The 16699-nt window shown below is 26.3% G+C and overlaps 2 protein-coding genes across 3 annotated transcripts; one reads left to right on the forward strand and one right to left on the reverse strand.

Moving 5' to 3' along the window:
- Window positions 1–535: 535 nt before the first annotated feature.
- Window positions 536–8765, forward strand: LOC127279530 (uncharacterized). Its single transcript, XM_051301935.1, has 5 exons — window positions 536–2257; window positions 5084–5323; window positions 5465–5847; window positions 6204–6358; window positions 7997–8765. The coding sequence occupies exons 1-5, from the start codon at window positions 1576–1578 to the stop codon at window positions 8301–8303; spliced, it is 1767 nt and encodes a 588-aa protein (XP_051157892.1). The 5' UTR covers window positions 536–1575; the 3' UTR covers window positions 8304–8765.
- Window positions 8766–10837: 2072 nt separating this feature from the next.
- On the reverse strand, window positions 10838–16556 carry LOC127279484 (serine/threonine-protein kinase polo). 2 transcript variants are annotated; one of them, XM_051301870.1, is made up of 8 exons: window positions 16441–16556; window positions 15812–16185; window positions 14613–14837; window positions 14319–14536; window positions 13950–14245; window positions 13553–13876; window positions 12954–13354; window positions 10838–12032 (listed from the first exon to the last, which is right to left on the reverse strand). In XM_051301870.1, the coding sequence occupies exons 2-8, from the start codon at window positions 15902–15904 to the stop codon at window positions 11835–11837; spliced, it is 1755 nt and encodes a 584-aa protein (XP_051157827.1). In that variant the 5' UTR covers window positions 15905–16185; window positions 16441–16556; the 3' UTR covers window positions 10838–11834. The 2 variants fall into 2 exon arrangements, with proteins under 2 accessions (XP_051157827.1, XP_051157828.1); XM_051301871.1 differs by having other exon boundaries at window positions 15812–16182; window positions 16441–16555.
- Between the last annotated feature and the right edge of the window lie 143 nt (window positions 16557–16699).

Here is a 16699-nt window from a genome sequence, read left to right on the forward strand (position 1 = left end):
AATATTAAAAAGATATTTAAAAAGAAAATTAATAACAAATTATAAATATCAATATATTAAAAAGTTGAAAGAAAATTAAAAAATAAAAAAATAGTCAAAGAAAAAATTAGAATATTTCCCAATGATTCTTTTTACAGTTCTTTATACTTATTTTTTGATAATTTATTAAAAAATTATATATTTTTACATAAATGTAATAAAAATTCAAAATTGAACTATTAACCTTTAAAATTAAAAACAATATATTTTTAGCAAATTAAATAAATTCTTTAAAAATTGAAAAATTAATTTTACCATTTTTCATGATTCAATTATAGAAATCTTCAATTTTTTGAGAAGTACTTAATTTATTTAAAATATAATATTTTCTACTTAATGCTGACAAATAAAAAACTAATAGATTTTCCCTTTCAAAATATATTAGTAATTCCAACGTATTTTTCTATTTTACAGGGTGATTTAAATGCACCCCCCTAATGCATTAAAAAGAATTCGATTCGAGTCGACTATATCGTGTCCCTACCCCACGAAGTTGACATTCGGGGCCCGTATTGCAACCCCTCTGCATCCTGGAACTCCAACAGTCGCATTAAAAGCCAGCGAAACGCCCTTTGCGCATCTGCTACAAGGGAATATTCAGGCAGTTTGTTCGCAGCAACCGTCGAGTTCAGGTCAAGGAAGTAACGGTAATAATACTGCAAACGAATCTTCCTTTCAATAAACTGCACTCACAATTTCCTCCACTCTTCAGTAAATATAAACACACAAGTTTCCCGCGTCTACAAAGAAAAGAAAAGTGTTCCAAATTCAAAAAAGAAAAAACAATTTTTTTTCTCAAAATAATAGAAACAAATTTAAAATATTTTTAAAAGCAATTTGAAAAAGTGCCAGAAAATTGATTTCAACACAAAGACCACCAAAGATAAAGGAAGTAAATAAACCAAAAAGAAAAGCAAGTGAAAATCAAGGATGAAGTGAAATCGACAAAATATTCTAAACACAATGAAGGGAATAAGTGAAGAAAAAATTTAAAGTGAAGACAAAAAAAGAAAAAAGTGAAAATTCAAAAAATCATTTTTTAAAAAATGAAAATTGAACATAGAAGACAACAAAGAAACAAGTGAAAATAGAATAAATTCTCAAAAATCGAAAGTTAAAAACAAATTTAAAAAAAAAGGAAAATAAAATTGAAAAGAAGAAAAATAAAAATGTGCATAAAGAGCTTTTCGGAAATTCAGAGACCAGTAGCGCCGCTACGTCCGTCCGTGACCCGGTCCTTGGCAACCTGGCAAACCCCCACCTTCGTCAGTAGTATCATCATTTTACTGATAAATCGTCGTCAATAAAATTCAAAGTATCATATAAAAACAAACTGCTACGAATTAAATGCATTCCAAGCAGTTCAATGATCGGCTATGCATATACAGTGTCATTCAAGTGAACCGGTCCGGGGTCAAATAATGTGACTTCAACTTTCCCCATTGATTGGAATCAGCTTTCAAAAGAAGAAACTGCACACAAAGGACAAAAAGAAACAAAAAAAAAAAAAAAGAAGACGAAGAAGAATAAGCAAAAATGAATCATCCAAATGAACCAACGCCAGTGCACTGTTATACAAATCCATCCTTTTGCCGACAATCCGAGTTCATTCATGATGACAGAAATGATCTCCCGCCACCTCCACAATTTCAGGGAGACGATCTTCCCCCACCTCCACCGCCACAACAGCTGCAGATGCAACATCATCAATATGGACAAACTAATGCTGCCTTTCAAAGTCAGCCGGAAACTGCAGCCGAGATACAAATGCGAAATAATCACTCAATTCAAGAGCGTTATTGTTATCTCGAAGAGACGGGACCACCAGCAGCAGCAACAACAGCATCATCATCATCATCATCAACAACATCATCTAGTCACAGAAGATATGGCAGTCTTCCGGTTCAAGAACAACGGGTGACCTACAATGTACAATCCTCGAGATATGAATACATTCAGGACGATGCTGCTGAGCGAGCTCAATTGCAAAGAACAGGCTCATCGAGATATGAATTTATACCACATCAACAGGTGCTTCGTTCTGCTCCGCCGGTCAACCAAGAGAACAACAACGGACAACTGCAGCTGCGTACGTGCCGGAACAACGGGGCACGATACGCTGTTGTACCGGGTGACCAAGACTATCAGGAGAATGAAACTACATGGAATGGTGCCAAAGTCATTTCCCCCATTCGCCGGCAAATTAGTACACCACAAGGTATATTTCATCAAAAAAAAAAAAAAAAAACCTGCTTTTGAGCTAATTTTTTCTATTAAACGAAATTTTATTGGGGCGCATGATTATTCCATAATCACATAAAAATTTTGACTGTCATGATAATTCAATGAGAGTCAGAAGTTTATGTGTTGTTTTACTTTCCAGCAGCTCAATTTTATTAGATAGAATTTTACTTTATTCAAATTTATGTTTTTCGAATTAATAATTCAATCAAATTTAAATTAACCGGAATATTTATACATAAAAGAATTTCTATGTTATCAAATTTTTATTTAACAGAATATTCTTTCAACACAATTTCCAATTTAGCACACTTTTTATTCGTAAGAATTATTTTTAACACGAATTTTTATTTATCAGAATTCTTATTAAACAGGATTTCATCTGAGTAGAATTTTTAAATGACAAAATTTTCAATAAACCAAATTTTTATTAATATAAAATGTTATTTAACAGAAATCTTAAAAATTAGAATTTTCATTTATTCTACATTGAAAATGGTCGAATAATGAAACGGTAGAAATATTTCGGCACAAATTTTAAAATTAATCAAGGACAATTTTCTTGACAGCATTTAAAAATTCTACTCAGACGAAATTCTGTTTAATAAGATAAATAAAAATTCGTATTAAAAATAATTCTTTCGAATAAAAAGTATGCTTAATGGAAATTATGTTGAAAGAATATTCTGTTAAATAAAAATTTGATTACATATAGAAATTCTGTTAAGTATAAATATTCTGGTTAATTTAAATTTGATTGAACATTAATTCGTAAAATATAAATTTGAATAAAGTAAAATTCTATAAAATGAAAATGCTAACTAATTCACATTATGGAATAATCATGCGCCCCTTTTTATTTCATCAAATCATTGTAACAGAATTTTCCTTCGATTGAATTTTCATACATGTGAATTGTCACTTGTTATATCTGAATTTGCTTATAACCAAATTTGTAGCAAATTAATACAAATTTGGTTATAAGCAAATTCAGATATATATATATGTAAAATTCAGTTATATGAAAATTTTATTTAATCAAAAATCGATTGAATGGAAATATTCTTAAATAAACGTTAATTCTGACAAAACAAATTTGAAAAATTGAGAAAAAAATGTGTATTTGACCATATTTCTAAAAAAAAATAAATGATTTCACAATTTTCCAAATTTCATTTATCTGAATTTTTAATGAAGCTGAAATCTGCAAACGTTTTCAAAAACGAAAAATTAAAATAAAATTTTTATCAACTCAATTTATCTCAAATTTTAATTTGCACAAACTTTCAAGAAATTAATACTTTTATAAAAGCCCCCGAAGAACTTTAATTTTAACTCAAAGTAATACATATCGTCTCAACATTTTTTTTATTTTCGTTTATAAAAACGTTGCGAACTTCAGCATTATAATTTTTCTTTAAGAATATTTCCATTAAACCGTTTTTTCATATAACCGAATTTAACATATATCCAAATTTGTTATTTGCCTAAATCAAAATTCGGTTAAATGTAAATTTTGTTAAATAATAAAAATTCGATCCAAAGAAAATTTAATTAAGTGACAATTTGCTTATATGAAAATTCAATTACAATAAAGATTTGATAAAATAGAAATTTAGATAAATACTAACTCAAACAAATGGAAATTAAATTGATAGTGAAAATGACTCTTACAGTTTTCAGAGTTGAGTCCTTTTCGAAATTAACGATTCATTTATATTTAAATCAAATAAACTGTATTCAAATCAATAATTTCTTAAACAAATATTCATTTGACTGAAATAGTTATTATTTAATATCAAATAAATATTTACTTGATAATTGTTACGTAACAGATTATTATTTAAATCAAAAAATAAACTTTTGGACAGTGTGATGTAATGGAAATTCGTTAAAATAATAATTCGATTAAATTCGGTTGAATAAAAATTTTGTTTGTAGTAAATTCAATTAAATGCAAATTTTTTCAATAGTAAACTTGGTTAATTAAAAAATTAAGCCCAAGTAAAAATTCGGTTAAATTTAAACTTCAAAGCATTTCCTTTTGGCTAAATAGAAATTTAGCATGGAAATAAAAATTTAGACGAAAATTTATTTTAATAAAAATTTAACCAAAAAATCAGGGTCTAATATATTTATCATGGCACAAGTAGACTTCATTTTAATATTTAAAAAATCATTTATAGAAATAACGAACGAAAATTTATTCTTTTTTGAAATAAATATTCGTTCTAAAAGCAATTCAACGTTATTGTTTTCTCGTATGGTTTGCTCGAGAATGATAGAAAAAAACATCCTTTAATGGTCGACTAATTACGAGCCTATATATGTTACTAACGATCGTAAAATTACACTTGATTCATAATTTTGTTTTTCTTTATAAGACCAGATAATCGTGTAAAAATCGTAAAAAATTTGCCTTTTTCACGTGAAATTCACAATTCAGAAACTATATCTTTCAATTATCTTTCATACTGATTGCAAATAGTAATTTCATTTTATGAACTCAAATCAACCATAATTGGTAATAGAGTAGATAATTAAACAAATTGCTATATAAGAAATATTATTTCCTTTTTCATTAAATTTTTTTTTTACTATATAAATAGTAAATTAATAATAATTACAGTCTCGGAAGATTTGTTGCAAATGTTTCATTAATAATTATCGAATAATTGAAACAACTGTTATTTATAAAATATAATAATTAATCGAAATATTTCATGCGAATGAAAAATGGTGTGACTAACCTTTTTAATAAAGTAGAGATTGAAATATTCAATAAATTTCTTTTTTCCTTTAGGTCGATACACCAGTTTACCTTTAGAGGAACCTCCGGCACTTCCAGACAGAAATATTTCTGAATATCCAGCATCACCTCGAAATAATATTGCCACTCAAAAACTCCATGAAATTTTGACCACACCCAGAAAACCCAGGTCAAGATCAGAAGAAAGAACATTATCGCCCAAAAGACATCACACAGCTCCTCAAACTGGAACACCTCAAAGAAGAGCATTCAGTCCTGGAAATTCACCATCAGGTGTGAATTAATTTCATCATTATTATTTATAAGAATTTTTAATTATTTCAAATTTGAAAAAAGGATGAAAAGGAAATAAACTTTTTAAATTTAATAAATTATTAGTAAAAATATGAAATTAATTAATTACCCCCATTAAAGGTCGTGCTCTAAGTCCAAATCCTAGAGGAACGCCACATGGAACACCGCAAAATAGAGCATTTTCGCCAAATGGACCACAGACTTCAACCCCAAATAAGGAATCTTCAGCCAGACGATGTTTACCACTCAACGAAAGTTCATCACGTCAACAAGATCTCTGCCCTGCATCCAATTGTGGTAAATTACGTTATGTGGGCACTGCTCCGACAGACTTGGTTCAATTAGATCAGGGATATTCAATATCCCGATATCAATATCTTCAAAGCGGAACAGACATGACGCCAATGGTATCCAGTCCACTCAAATACCAAGTTGTATCACCTGATCAAAAAAGATGTGGTTATCAAAGCGTTGAAAATGCATTTATCGCAAGAACTGCTGTCGTAAGTTTCATCAAAAATTATATTATTAAACAAAATTTACATTTTTTAATTTCAATTATATTTCAATAAGTTAGGAAATTTTTTTCTAAATCCCTATATTTATTTAACATACGAAACAATTCATTTAAATTACTTTTCAACTTTCCAAATAAGTTATTTCAATTTTAATTTAAAAAAGATAAAAATTGAAATTCATTAGAGAATGTATTCTTATTGTAATGCTTCAGGTATAATATATACATGTTTTTATTGGAAACTAATAAAAATAATCTTCTTACTGAATGCAAGTGTGAGATGCATTTCTAGGTGATTTTTTCATTTTGTTTCGTACACATACAAATTGATTTTGTTTTTAGGTTCCTCCACTATCGCCACCCACCAGTGAAGCGAATACTACGATGGTAAGTGGAGCAGAAAAGTATCACAAAAATAGTGCACCACTTCTTTTGGTACTCGTTGGAATTCTCACCTGTGGCTTGGCGTATTACTTGTCCTTAACCCAAGGAAGAATGTAAGCAAATTTTACCTATTTTAAAGAGAAAACAAAATATCTACATTTTAATTTATTTGAAAATATATATATATATATTATTTTTTTAACTAAAATTTTTATAATTCAATTTTAATTATTTCTTACAAGATAAATTAATAATTATATATCTAGGAAATATATATTAAATCGAGTCTATTTTAGATCAAAAAAACGATTTTTTAATTTTTCGCTTCATTAAAAAATTAGAATTTTTTAATTATTTAGTTAGGCAGATTGTAAATAATTTTTCGAAATAATAATTCACTATGCGAAAAAATTATTGAAGTTATTACAAAATATATTTTTTTTAAAATAAAATCAATTTTTCGGCCTGGGCTTTATGAAAATCTAGTCAGCACTTCTAGAATACGATAAAAAAGCTAAGAAGAAATGTTTAAATAAATATTTTACTATAAAGAAAATTACAATATTTTCTAGGTTATGTCGCAAACATTATAAAATCATTAAATTAACACTTAAATAACTTTTTAATAATAGCATTTTAAACAAATCGAAAAGAAATGTTTCAAAGTGTATATAAATATCGTATAAAAACCAATAGATGATTTTTTTTGAGGTTAAATTGTACCCACACAATCCCATATGCAAATTAAATATTATTCACGCCACTACATGCAATTATGTATATATACTTTCCTAAAAAATGTTTTCTAATTTGTAACTTTGCGAGTACATATATTATCACATCTAAATTCGTTACACTTACATATCTTCACCAAAAAAAGGATTCCCTAAAGAGACTGAAGACAAGCGCGACAATACTTCAACTGTACTAATTATTGTCCTCTAGTTTTTAACGATATAATACCTAACTAGTTCAAAACGCTTTATTTATTGTATAAGAAAAATATGGAAACTAATAATTATATAGGTATTATAATTACGATAATTACCATGAACGCCAAATTAAAGGTGGTCCAACTTCGAGAGAGAGGCTTAGAATATATCTGTCCAAAATGGCTGCCAAATTATTCACACTTAATTTCAAAGAAATTATTCTCAACATTTTGAAGAAATTGTCATAAAATTGAAAAGAAATAAATTCTAATTTTTTTATAATATTATTTGCGCACAAAAAATTGAAAATACATTCACATACACAGCGTAGAAAAATATGAAAAAGATTTGGATAATTGTTTAGTAATAATAATTGATAGAGTGCAGGCAAGTGTAGATGAGAGACAACTTTTCTCACTTTATAATGAATTTTTTGTGTAAAAAAATGTAGAAAAATTTATAATATCCGGTATTTTACTGTTGTTCAAATTAAAAGAAAAATATTCCCTTTTGAACATAAACATTTGCGTCTAAAATTTATTTAAAAATTTTTCATGCCTGTAGCAAAATTTATCCAACGAGTTTTCTATCTATGAAATGTAGGTAAAGTAGACAATTAATTTGTGCGGGAAATTTAAATGTCGCGTTCAATTTTATGAGTTCTTTCTACTATAATAAAAAGTAATAGTTTTTGGGAGAAAATATTCCTGAGAATAATTTAATAATATTGAATTAATATACTTAACTTAACTTATTATAATTATAATTATAAAAATTGACACACTCACCTAAATGATTTTTTTTAAATTTTCTTTTCAGGTATTATTTTGATAGCGCCATCGTTTGTGGATTATGTTGTGCTCTAGCAGGTGCATCAAGAAGTTTGAGGAAAACTTGGACGGGTTTAGGTTTGGCGGGACTCTCGGCATTAAGTTGTGCAGGACTTTTGCTCCTTGCAGTAAAGGGGCCAAAAAAGGGAACTCCTCTTCACGATGTAACAGCAGGTGCACTATGCGGAGTTTCTATTTTAGGTGCTTCTCTTGCTCTATTGGCAGTTCTTAGACCTAGATGTAGTTGCGGTCGACATAGAAGAGTTCATTCTTGGATACCTAGATTTTCACCCTAAATTTTATTTTATTAATCTAGTGCACATAAATAATACCTAATAATAAGCAAATATGCATTTTGTAAAAAAATGAAAGAGCCTTACATTGTACATTCGAATATCTCAAAAGGCTGAAATTTTAAAAATAATCCTAAAACTAAAAAACAAGATTTTGACTTTTAAAAACAAAACCAGAGTTTTATATCATAAACAGCTCAAATCTTTTTTTCATTAACGTTTTTACGATTAATGTTAATTAGGAATTAATTTTTAATGTTAATAAAAATGAGTCTGATTAACAATAGGATATTAATATAATTTTTTTTATAATAATAAAATGATGAACGTATCATCCTGACAAAAGGATAGTTTTTATTTTATTTGCAAACGATTTTAAAGACTGTGGCTCATTCTTATTTATATTAAAACATTTGTAATTTTATAATAATTGTGTTCAAAAAAGATAAACTTGGTAACTATTTTAGGCTGAATTTTTTTTTGTTTAAATTCGAAACTAAAAAAGAAATTCTTTAATGAAGGATAAATTTTTTATTAAATAATTTCTTTAGGTAAAATGTTTTTTTTTTAATTAGTTAAATGAAAACTATAAATTAAGGATTCTTTAAGTACAGAAAATTGAATATTTTATATTTAGAATAAAATTACTAAAAAATTTAATTTAAATTTTTCTATATTTTTAATAATTGATCATTCATATAATTAAGGTTTCAATTTTTCATATTGAAACGAAGAAGAAAATTTTTAAAAATTATTGACGTGAAAAAAAAATTTTTTTTTGATGTACGAAAAAAGTACCAAATTTACCATTTTTTTAACAACAAAATCACGAAATAAATATTTATCGATATTTTGAAATTTATCAAAATCATCGTACTTATTTTGATTTTGATTAATTTCAATATGATTTTCATAAATGTTAATTTCGTCATAAAATTTTCATATTTCATTGTAATAAAATTTTACGATTTTCAAATAAAATGTTAAAAATCAATTATTTACATTTTTAAAATTATAAATAATGGATTACTGAATTTTTTCTTCAAAGTAGTACTTAACAAAAAAAAAAAAAAAACAATGCTTGAACCGGTGATGAAATATATATCTCCCCCCAAAAAAATATTGTACCCATAGAAAATTTTATAAAAATTTTACATATAAATATTTTTTTTTTCAAAATATATTTATAATATGCATGAATCGTATTTTAATCTGAAGCCAAAAAGAATGTTTTTAGAAAGAAAAACTTCATCCTTTAAAAGGAAAAAAGTGAAATTAGTTATAAGAAACATCGACGACTTTTTTATACGTAAAATGTACATGTCAATATTTTTGTCAGAAAAAAATTCACAAATGAAATACAATCTTTACAATTGAAATTTTTCTATTCTTTAATAAAATTCAATTAACCTTAAGGAAAATCTAAAAATTGAGCCGCTGGATTCTTGAAGGGCACGTAAATTTTTTCGGCCGGAAAACGAAGTCCCCTGGACACTCAAAATTCATTTTTCGAATTTTAATATTTTTCGAGCATATTCTTATACAGAATTCGATTGCGCATCTTTTTTTCTTAAAAAGAAATTCTCCATCTTTTTCCGTTTTCGAAATATAAGAGAAAAACTGTTTTTTTAAAAAAGAAAATTTTCATTGTTTTTTTGACTTCAACTCACGACAACTCAGACAATTTTACGAATTTCTTAATGAAACCAAAACGAAAATACGTGTTATTATATTCGAAAAATTATTAAAATTCGAAAAATGAATTTTGAGTGTCCAGGGGACTTCGTTTTCCGGACGAAAAAAATTACGTGCTCTTCTAGAATCCAGCGGCTCAATATTTAAATTTTATTAGTCATTAAAATTAATTAATGTCTAAAAGTATTTTTAAAAAAAATTTTATTTTCTGTTTCTAATCGTAATTAGTAACTAAAAATTTGCATCATTTTTTTTTTATTAATTATTTTGTGTATAAAAAGTTTGATTAGTAGCTTAATTTTACAATACACAGAGAACTCGTAAGTTTCGAGTGCGAAAAGGTATAATATAACCTTTTTAATTAAATAATTCAACGTGCAATGATTAATATTTTTAAAAAATTTAATAAATTACTTGCTTTATACGATTGAAGGCTATCAATAATTTGTAACTTTTCTGTATCAGTAAACAATATAATTTATTGAATAAGATATTAAAAAATATTTGTAATTTTATGTGGAAAAAAATCGACGAAGCCTGTAAAACCAACAAAATTCTCTTATCATTAATAAAAAAAAAAAAAAAAATATTGTGTTTATCTTTAAAAAGCAAACAACTTGTAACAACTGAAACTAAAAGTAACGAGTATCGTCTTTTTATGAGATTATTAACGGCGATTGAAAACAACCAAATTCTATTAAGTACGTGTTATAAAATTATATTGTTTTAAAGAATCTCCTGTTTTTCTATATAATAATACTTCCATCAGTAATAAAGACTTAATAATGTTTTTTTTCTTGGCACGATTTATTTTTTTTTAGTCTTTTCGATGGGAAATACTATTGTTTTTTTTTTAAAGATTCTTTTTAGCTATTAATTTAGAATTTTATTTTCTGCTTTTTTTTAACAGAGTGTCGTAATGATGTTATACAGAAAAAATCTCCTATATATATAGTAAATTGTACAAATTATCACCTTCGATTTTTTTTATAGTCTTGTAGGCTATGTCTTCATAATTGCATATGTACATAGACTTACATTAATTAATTTTAAACTCACTCATCGTTTGTTCTTTTTTCTCTCTTTTTCTCTTTTTTTTTTAATTCCAAAACAATTAAATTAAATTTGAATAATATGTCATGTTTCAAAACCAGCGCCCATGACAAATTATATTTAATCAAAGATTCAAAAATTAATCAGTCGTACTTTTATTCATACTCATTTCTCTACAACATAGATTATTATTATCAGTCGCACTTTATTGATAAAACATTCACTTTAGTTAAAAATAATTATAAAATCATGAAAATAAAACTAAAATCATAAAAATAAGTGGACTATATAAATTGTTTTTCTTGTTTTATCGAACGACTGATTGCACTATGACATTCACTTTCAATTCAAAAATTTCAAACAAGTTCCGTCATCATGTTAGGTATAAATTTTTTATCCAATTTTTTTTTCTTAAAAAAAAAACAAATAAAAAGTGCCAATATTTTTTGAATGAAAATTAAAATCCTAAGTATTTTAAAGTGTCATATATCAAAAAGAAAGAAGATTATACCTTCGAATTAAAATACTTAAAATATAAATTGTATACGTTCTTTTTTTTTTGTTTCCCAGTACCTACTGCGCTATATATATTAAAAAAAAATGTTTTTAAAAAAATTCTATACACTTATCGAAAAAAAGTCAAACTTAACGACTCTTGTTAATCTGCTATTTAAGTTACTTATTTAGGCAATATAGCGGTTTTTTTTAAAAGCAGCGTTAATACGGTACTAGGCTGTAGAATGCCTAACACATACTTTTTTTCTTCTTTTATAAATTATTTTAACACTATCGAAGTGCCGGGCTATTTATCATTAATGATACTTTTTCATAAGCGTACTCTAAATTCTTTGCGAGACCCCCGCAACAGCCATGTTGTTGAATTGATTGGAACCTGTATGTTCTAAAATTCTTCTCTTTGTCTATATACGTTACTGCTGCCATTAGAGGGCACATTATGATTTTGCTATGATCCTGGAAGTTAATCTAAATGGGAAAAAAATGCTTTTATTTAGAATCCGCTAATTTTTCTATTCTATTCTAATAAATATAATTTTTCATTTTTATGTCAATAAAAAATTCTTTGTCAAAAGTTAATTTTTTTTATCCATTATGTTTTAAAACAAAATTTTGAAATTAATATAAATTAAATTTTTATTCTTAATTTAGATAAAATATTAAATAAAATTTAATTAATACAAAATTTAATCCTATATTTTAATTTTTAAATTAAAAAATTTTTTTGACTTTTTTTATTCGAAGTTAACATTTTTTTAAATCAAATGTCGTTCTTTTGACAGTTCATTATTTAATTAATTTTAATTTTATTTTAAATTTTGCTATTCTTTTCTGTTTATTTTTTAAAAATAATTTGCACTTTCAAAAATTTCTTTTTTTTTTTTTGTAAATAGAACAATCGGTAAACAAAATTTTCAAAATTAAATTTTGACAAAGACGCATATTTGTAAAAATAATAGTTTCTAAAAAGAATATTGTAAATAATCCAAAATAATAAGAGAAAACATTTAAAAATTAAATAAAAAGTTTTAGAACCATAAAATTAAAAGATAACTTTTCAATTATCTTTAAAAAAAATAAAAAATGTTATAAAATAAAAATCAAAAAGTTGAAAATGCAAGGAATAGAAAAAACAAAGGAAAGAAGTAATAGAGAAAAAAGAAAAGAAAAAAAAACACAAGATAAAGCAGGTACCGAAAAAAGTAAACAACACAGCGATAAAAAATACAAGAAATCACAAGTAAATAGAAAAATATATATAAGTGAATAAAATTGGAGAAAAGTAAACGATGCAAATGTATAAAGCAAAAAGATGTAAATAAAAAAAAAAACAAAAAAAAAACAAGAAATTTAGAAACAAGAAAAATGATGTAAAGAAATTGAACTCACTTGAACCGAGCCATTCGTCAGTTGCATAACAACTGCAGTTTGTGTTCTGAACCATTGATTCATGTAAGGTATTCTGGAGAGCGAATCACTTTGTTTAACGGCAACAGCACCACCAGCTTTCATTAAATGTTCCGTCATATAACGTAAAAAGAAATTAAGTAACTTCATTTTCTTCTCCAAACTGGAGGGATAGTTACTAGCAGTATAGTAAAGTTCTTTGCCATCTCGATTGATGTAGTGAATATTATGACCATTGGCGAGCATTATTAATCGCGTGCCATCATTATACATCACGCCAACACCATCGTCGGACAATTGATAACCAAAACCATACTTATCCGAATAATCCACCCATTTACTTATCCAGACGAATGGCTGTGCATCCGGATCGGTCATTTCATCTGTCAAAGTCAAATTATATATATAAATTATATATTAATTTAAAAAAAAGTTAGTTTTAAAGGAAATGAAATAGGAAAATTCATGCCTGTGTGATTCAGGAATATTTGATAAGGTCTTGGTGGATCTGGAGAAAATGAATATTGGTATCAACAATATATATAAACGAATATCAATGATGGATTGAAGGAATTTTATACCTGCAGAAGATGCCATTTTTTGTGCGGGTTTTGATTTAAGAACACCATGAAGCTGTTCTTTTAATGCCTGTAGCATTCGCTTGTTCTCCTGATTTATTTTTTGTACATCATTTGTATTTACTTCGGTGGCTTTTAATTTATTTAAAGGACTAAGAAGTTTATTTCGTTGTGGACTTGTTGGTATTTTAAAAACTTCAGCATCACCCGCATTATAATTATTCATATTCATTTCCGATAATGGTTTTCGATTATTGTGCATTTCCAATGTATCTAATCTTGGCGCCATTGTGAGACATGAAAGTGGAAGGCTTTGCGGCAAAAATCCTAAAAATAATTCATTCATTTATAAGTTTTCTCTCCATTATTAAAAATAATATTTAGAAAATATTTGCCATACCACTATTGAAGAATTCATCTTTGAGTAATCTGCCGACACATGGACGTTTCGATGGATTGCCTTGTAACATACTCGATATCATGATCATTGCAGGTTTGGTGACTGACGTTGGTGTTTTATATTGGACTTGCTTAATTCTAGCGTAAGTTTCTTTTAAACTCGAGGTTTCAAATGGAGGTTTACCCACGAGCAATGTGTACATTATACAACCGATACTCCAAATATCAACTTCGAATGAATGACCGACTTTGGTCAAAATTTCCGGTGCTATATAATTTGGAGTTCCGCATAATGTCCTTTAAAAGAAAAAGAATTTAATTTTTTTTACATTAAACAAAATTTATAAATATTTTTAATATAATTATTTACTTTTTTCGTTCGCCTTCGTGTTCAAGTTTAGTCGCTAAACCAAAGTCACCAATTTTAACTTGCAATTCATCATTTAAAAAGAGATTGCCGAGCTTTAAATCCCTATGAATAATTCTATTTTGGTGTAAATAATGAACACCTTCCAAAATTTGTTTCATGTAAAATCGTGTTTCATATTCAGTTAAAGCTTTTCTTCTCTTGTGCAATTCCATCATTGACTAAAAAAAAAATTATATTTTTAATTTTATCCTAGAAAAAAAAATAATAATAATAATAAAAAGAATTTGTGTTTACCCTTTTGCGGCATAATTCTAAAATTATATAGATATTATGCGAATCGTCGAAAAATCCATGAAAACCAACGACATTTTTATGATTTAAACTCTGATGAATGGCAATTTCTTGTGTCATCTTTTCTCTCTGGTTATTTTTTGTCATTATTGACTTTGGTACGATCTTTCCGGCGTACACATTGTGAGTTTTCGACTCTCGAATTTCGTAACATTTCGCAAAGCCACCCTGGAATTATATTTCATAAGGCTCATTAAATAAAAATTACATTTATTTTATCAATTTTTGTTTATTAATGAATATTGCATAGAATTATTAAATTTTAAATGAATACATAATTTAGACATTAACGTTACATAACATAAATTAATGTAACTTGTAAAAATATCAAAAATTGTTTCAAGAAATAATTTTTATTAAATGAATTTAGTAAAATCTTAAAAGAAAAATATTAAATTGAAAATAAAATCTAATAGAGGTTAGTTAATATTTATTAAAAGTTATAAACATCTAAAAGTAAATATGACATTTTACAAAAATAACAAAAATATTAAATAAGTATATCAGAATCCAGTAAAACATTAACGTAACTTATATTACAATCACAATAAAATATCGCAAATATAATACTGAACACAATTTACAAGAGATACGACAAAAATAAAAATTCAATAAAATGTTATATGATCTACGTAAATAATTATAAAAATGCACTATCAATATAATTAATACAATTTAATTTAAAATCTATATGTGCAAATAGTGAAATATAAAATTATTTTTAAAAAATATATATAAAAAATAACCGTAAAATTTTATGTTAGAAAAACAATAATTTTTTTTTCAACAAAAATAATAACACTTTTGACATGAAATCTGTCAAAATATGAAGTTTGTTTTGAAATTAAGCAAAGATCAAACGAGTATATCAAGTTATATATAGAACTTGGAACAGGAAGCAAAAAAGGTATAAGGCAATGAATATGAGAAATTTTAGGAGGGATCGCGTCTATATGGTCGACATGGTGGAGGTTTGATATGTACATGAGGAGTCAATACAGGTTATTGACTTTCATCAAGAACATTGTTTAACTAAAATCTACATATGAGAGTAAGAAACAAAATAATATATAGGGGAAAAATAAAAGAAAATTATTGAAGGAAGTAAATATTGACGAGATTAAATTTGATAATGGATTTACCTTTCCGAAGAACCGGCCTTTAATGTAGCTTCTTCCAGAATTCACGTCGTAAATAACATCAGGGATGATAGTCTCCTTTTCGTCTTTTGACATTGTGAATTGCTATTGACTTCAAGATCACTTTAAATGAGTCAAAACTCCACAATTCATTCAATAATCACAACTTTTTGATAGTTACTCTAAAAGGCTAAGGAGTTGAGCAGCCCTTTCAGATAACTGTTTAAAAGCACTGTTTTGAGAAACCGTGTGAATAGCAACGGACTTCACTGTTCGAATTCAAGCCGTTAACCAATTGGAGATAGGCTTTTCATCACGTGACACTTGTGAAGTCTTCAAATTTCAACGCAAGATAGCGCTCCAAAATCAAGCGTCTGCTAGTAAATAATGCGGGAATATTAAAATTCTCATTATATAAAGTAATATATTAATTATAAAATAATTATCATATTGTTATTTAAATAAAATAATATATTTATATTCTTAAACAGATTAAATAAATAAAATTTTTATGAGTTGAAATAGTGAAAGAATGATTAAAATTAAAATATTTTTATTTTTATTAAAAGTGAGGTTATGTTGACAGGGCCATACAGTACAATAAGTAAAATTATTAAATATAACATACTTACAGATAAAAAACAAATTCTTGATTAATGGAAGTAAAATTAAATTTAATAGAAACAATTATTAGAATTCTCTTTAGGTTAAATAACTAAAAGTTTAAGAAATTACAAATGTTGACACATTGATACTTTAGCGTCATCATGTGACGAGATATATAAATACATATTGAGATGATAAATTTCTCATTGGTGATTTCTAGAAATTCTTAAATATGATTGGATATTTTCTTTTGAACCTAGATGAAATAGGATATTCAATTTATTG

Source organism: Leptopilina boulardi, unplaced genomic scaffold (assembly GCF_019393585.1).
Source record: "Leptopilina boulardi isolate dan_hultmark-lab unplaced genomic scaffold, ZJU_Lbou_2.1 LbouV2_216, whole genome shotgun sequence".
Lineage (NCBI taxonomy): Eukaryota > Metazoa > Arthropoda > Insecta > Hymenoptera > Figitidae > Leptopilina > Leptopilina boulardi.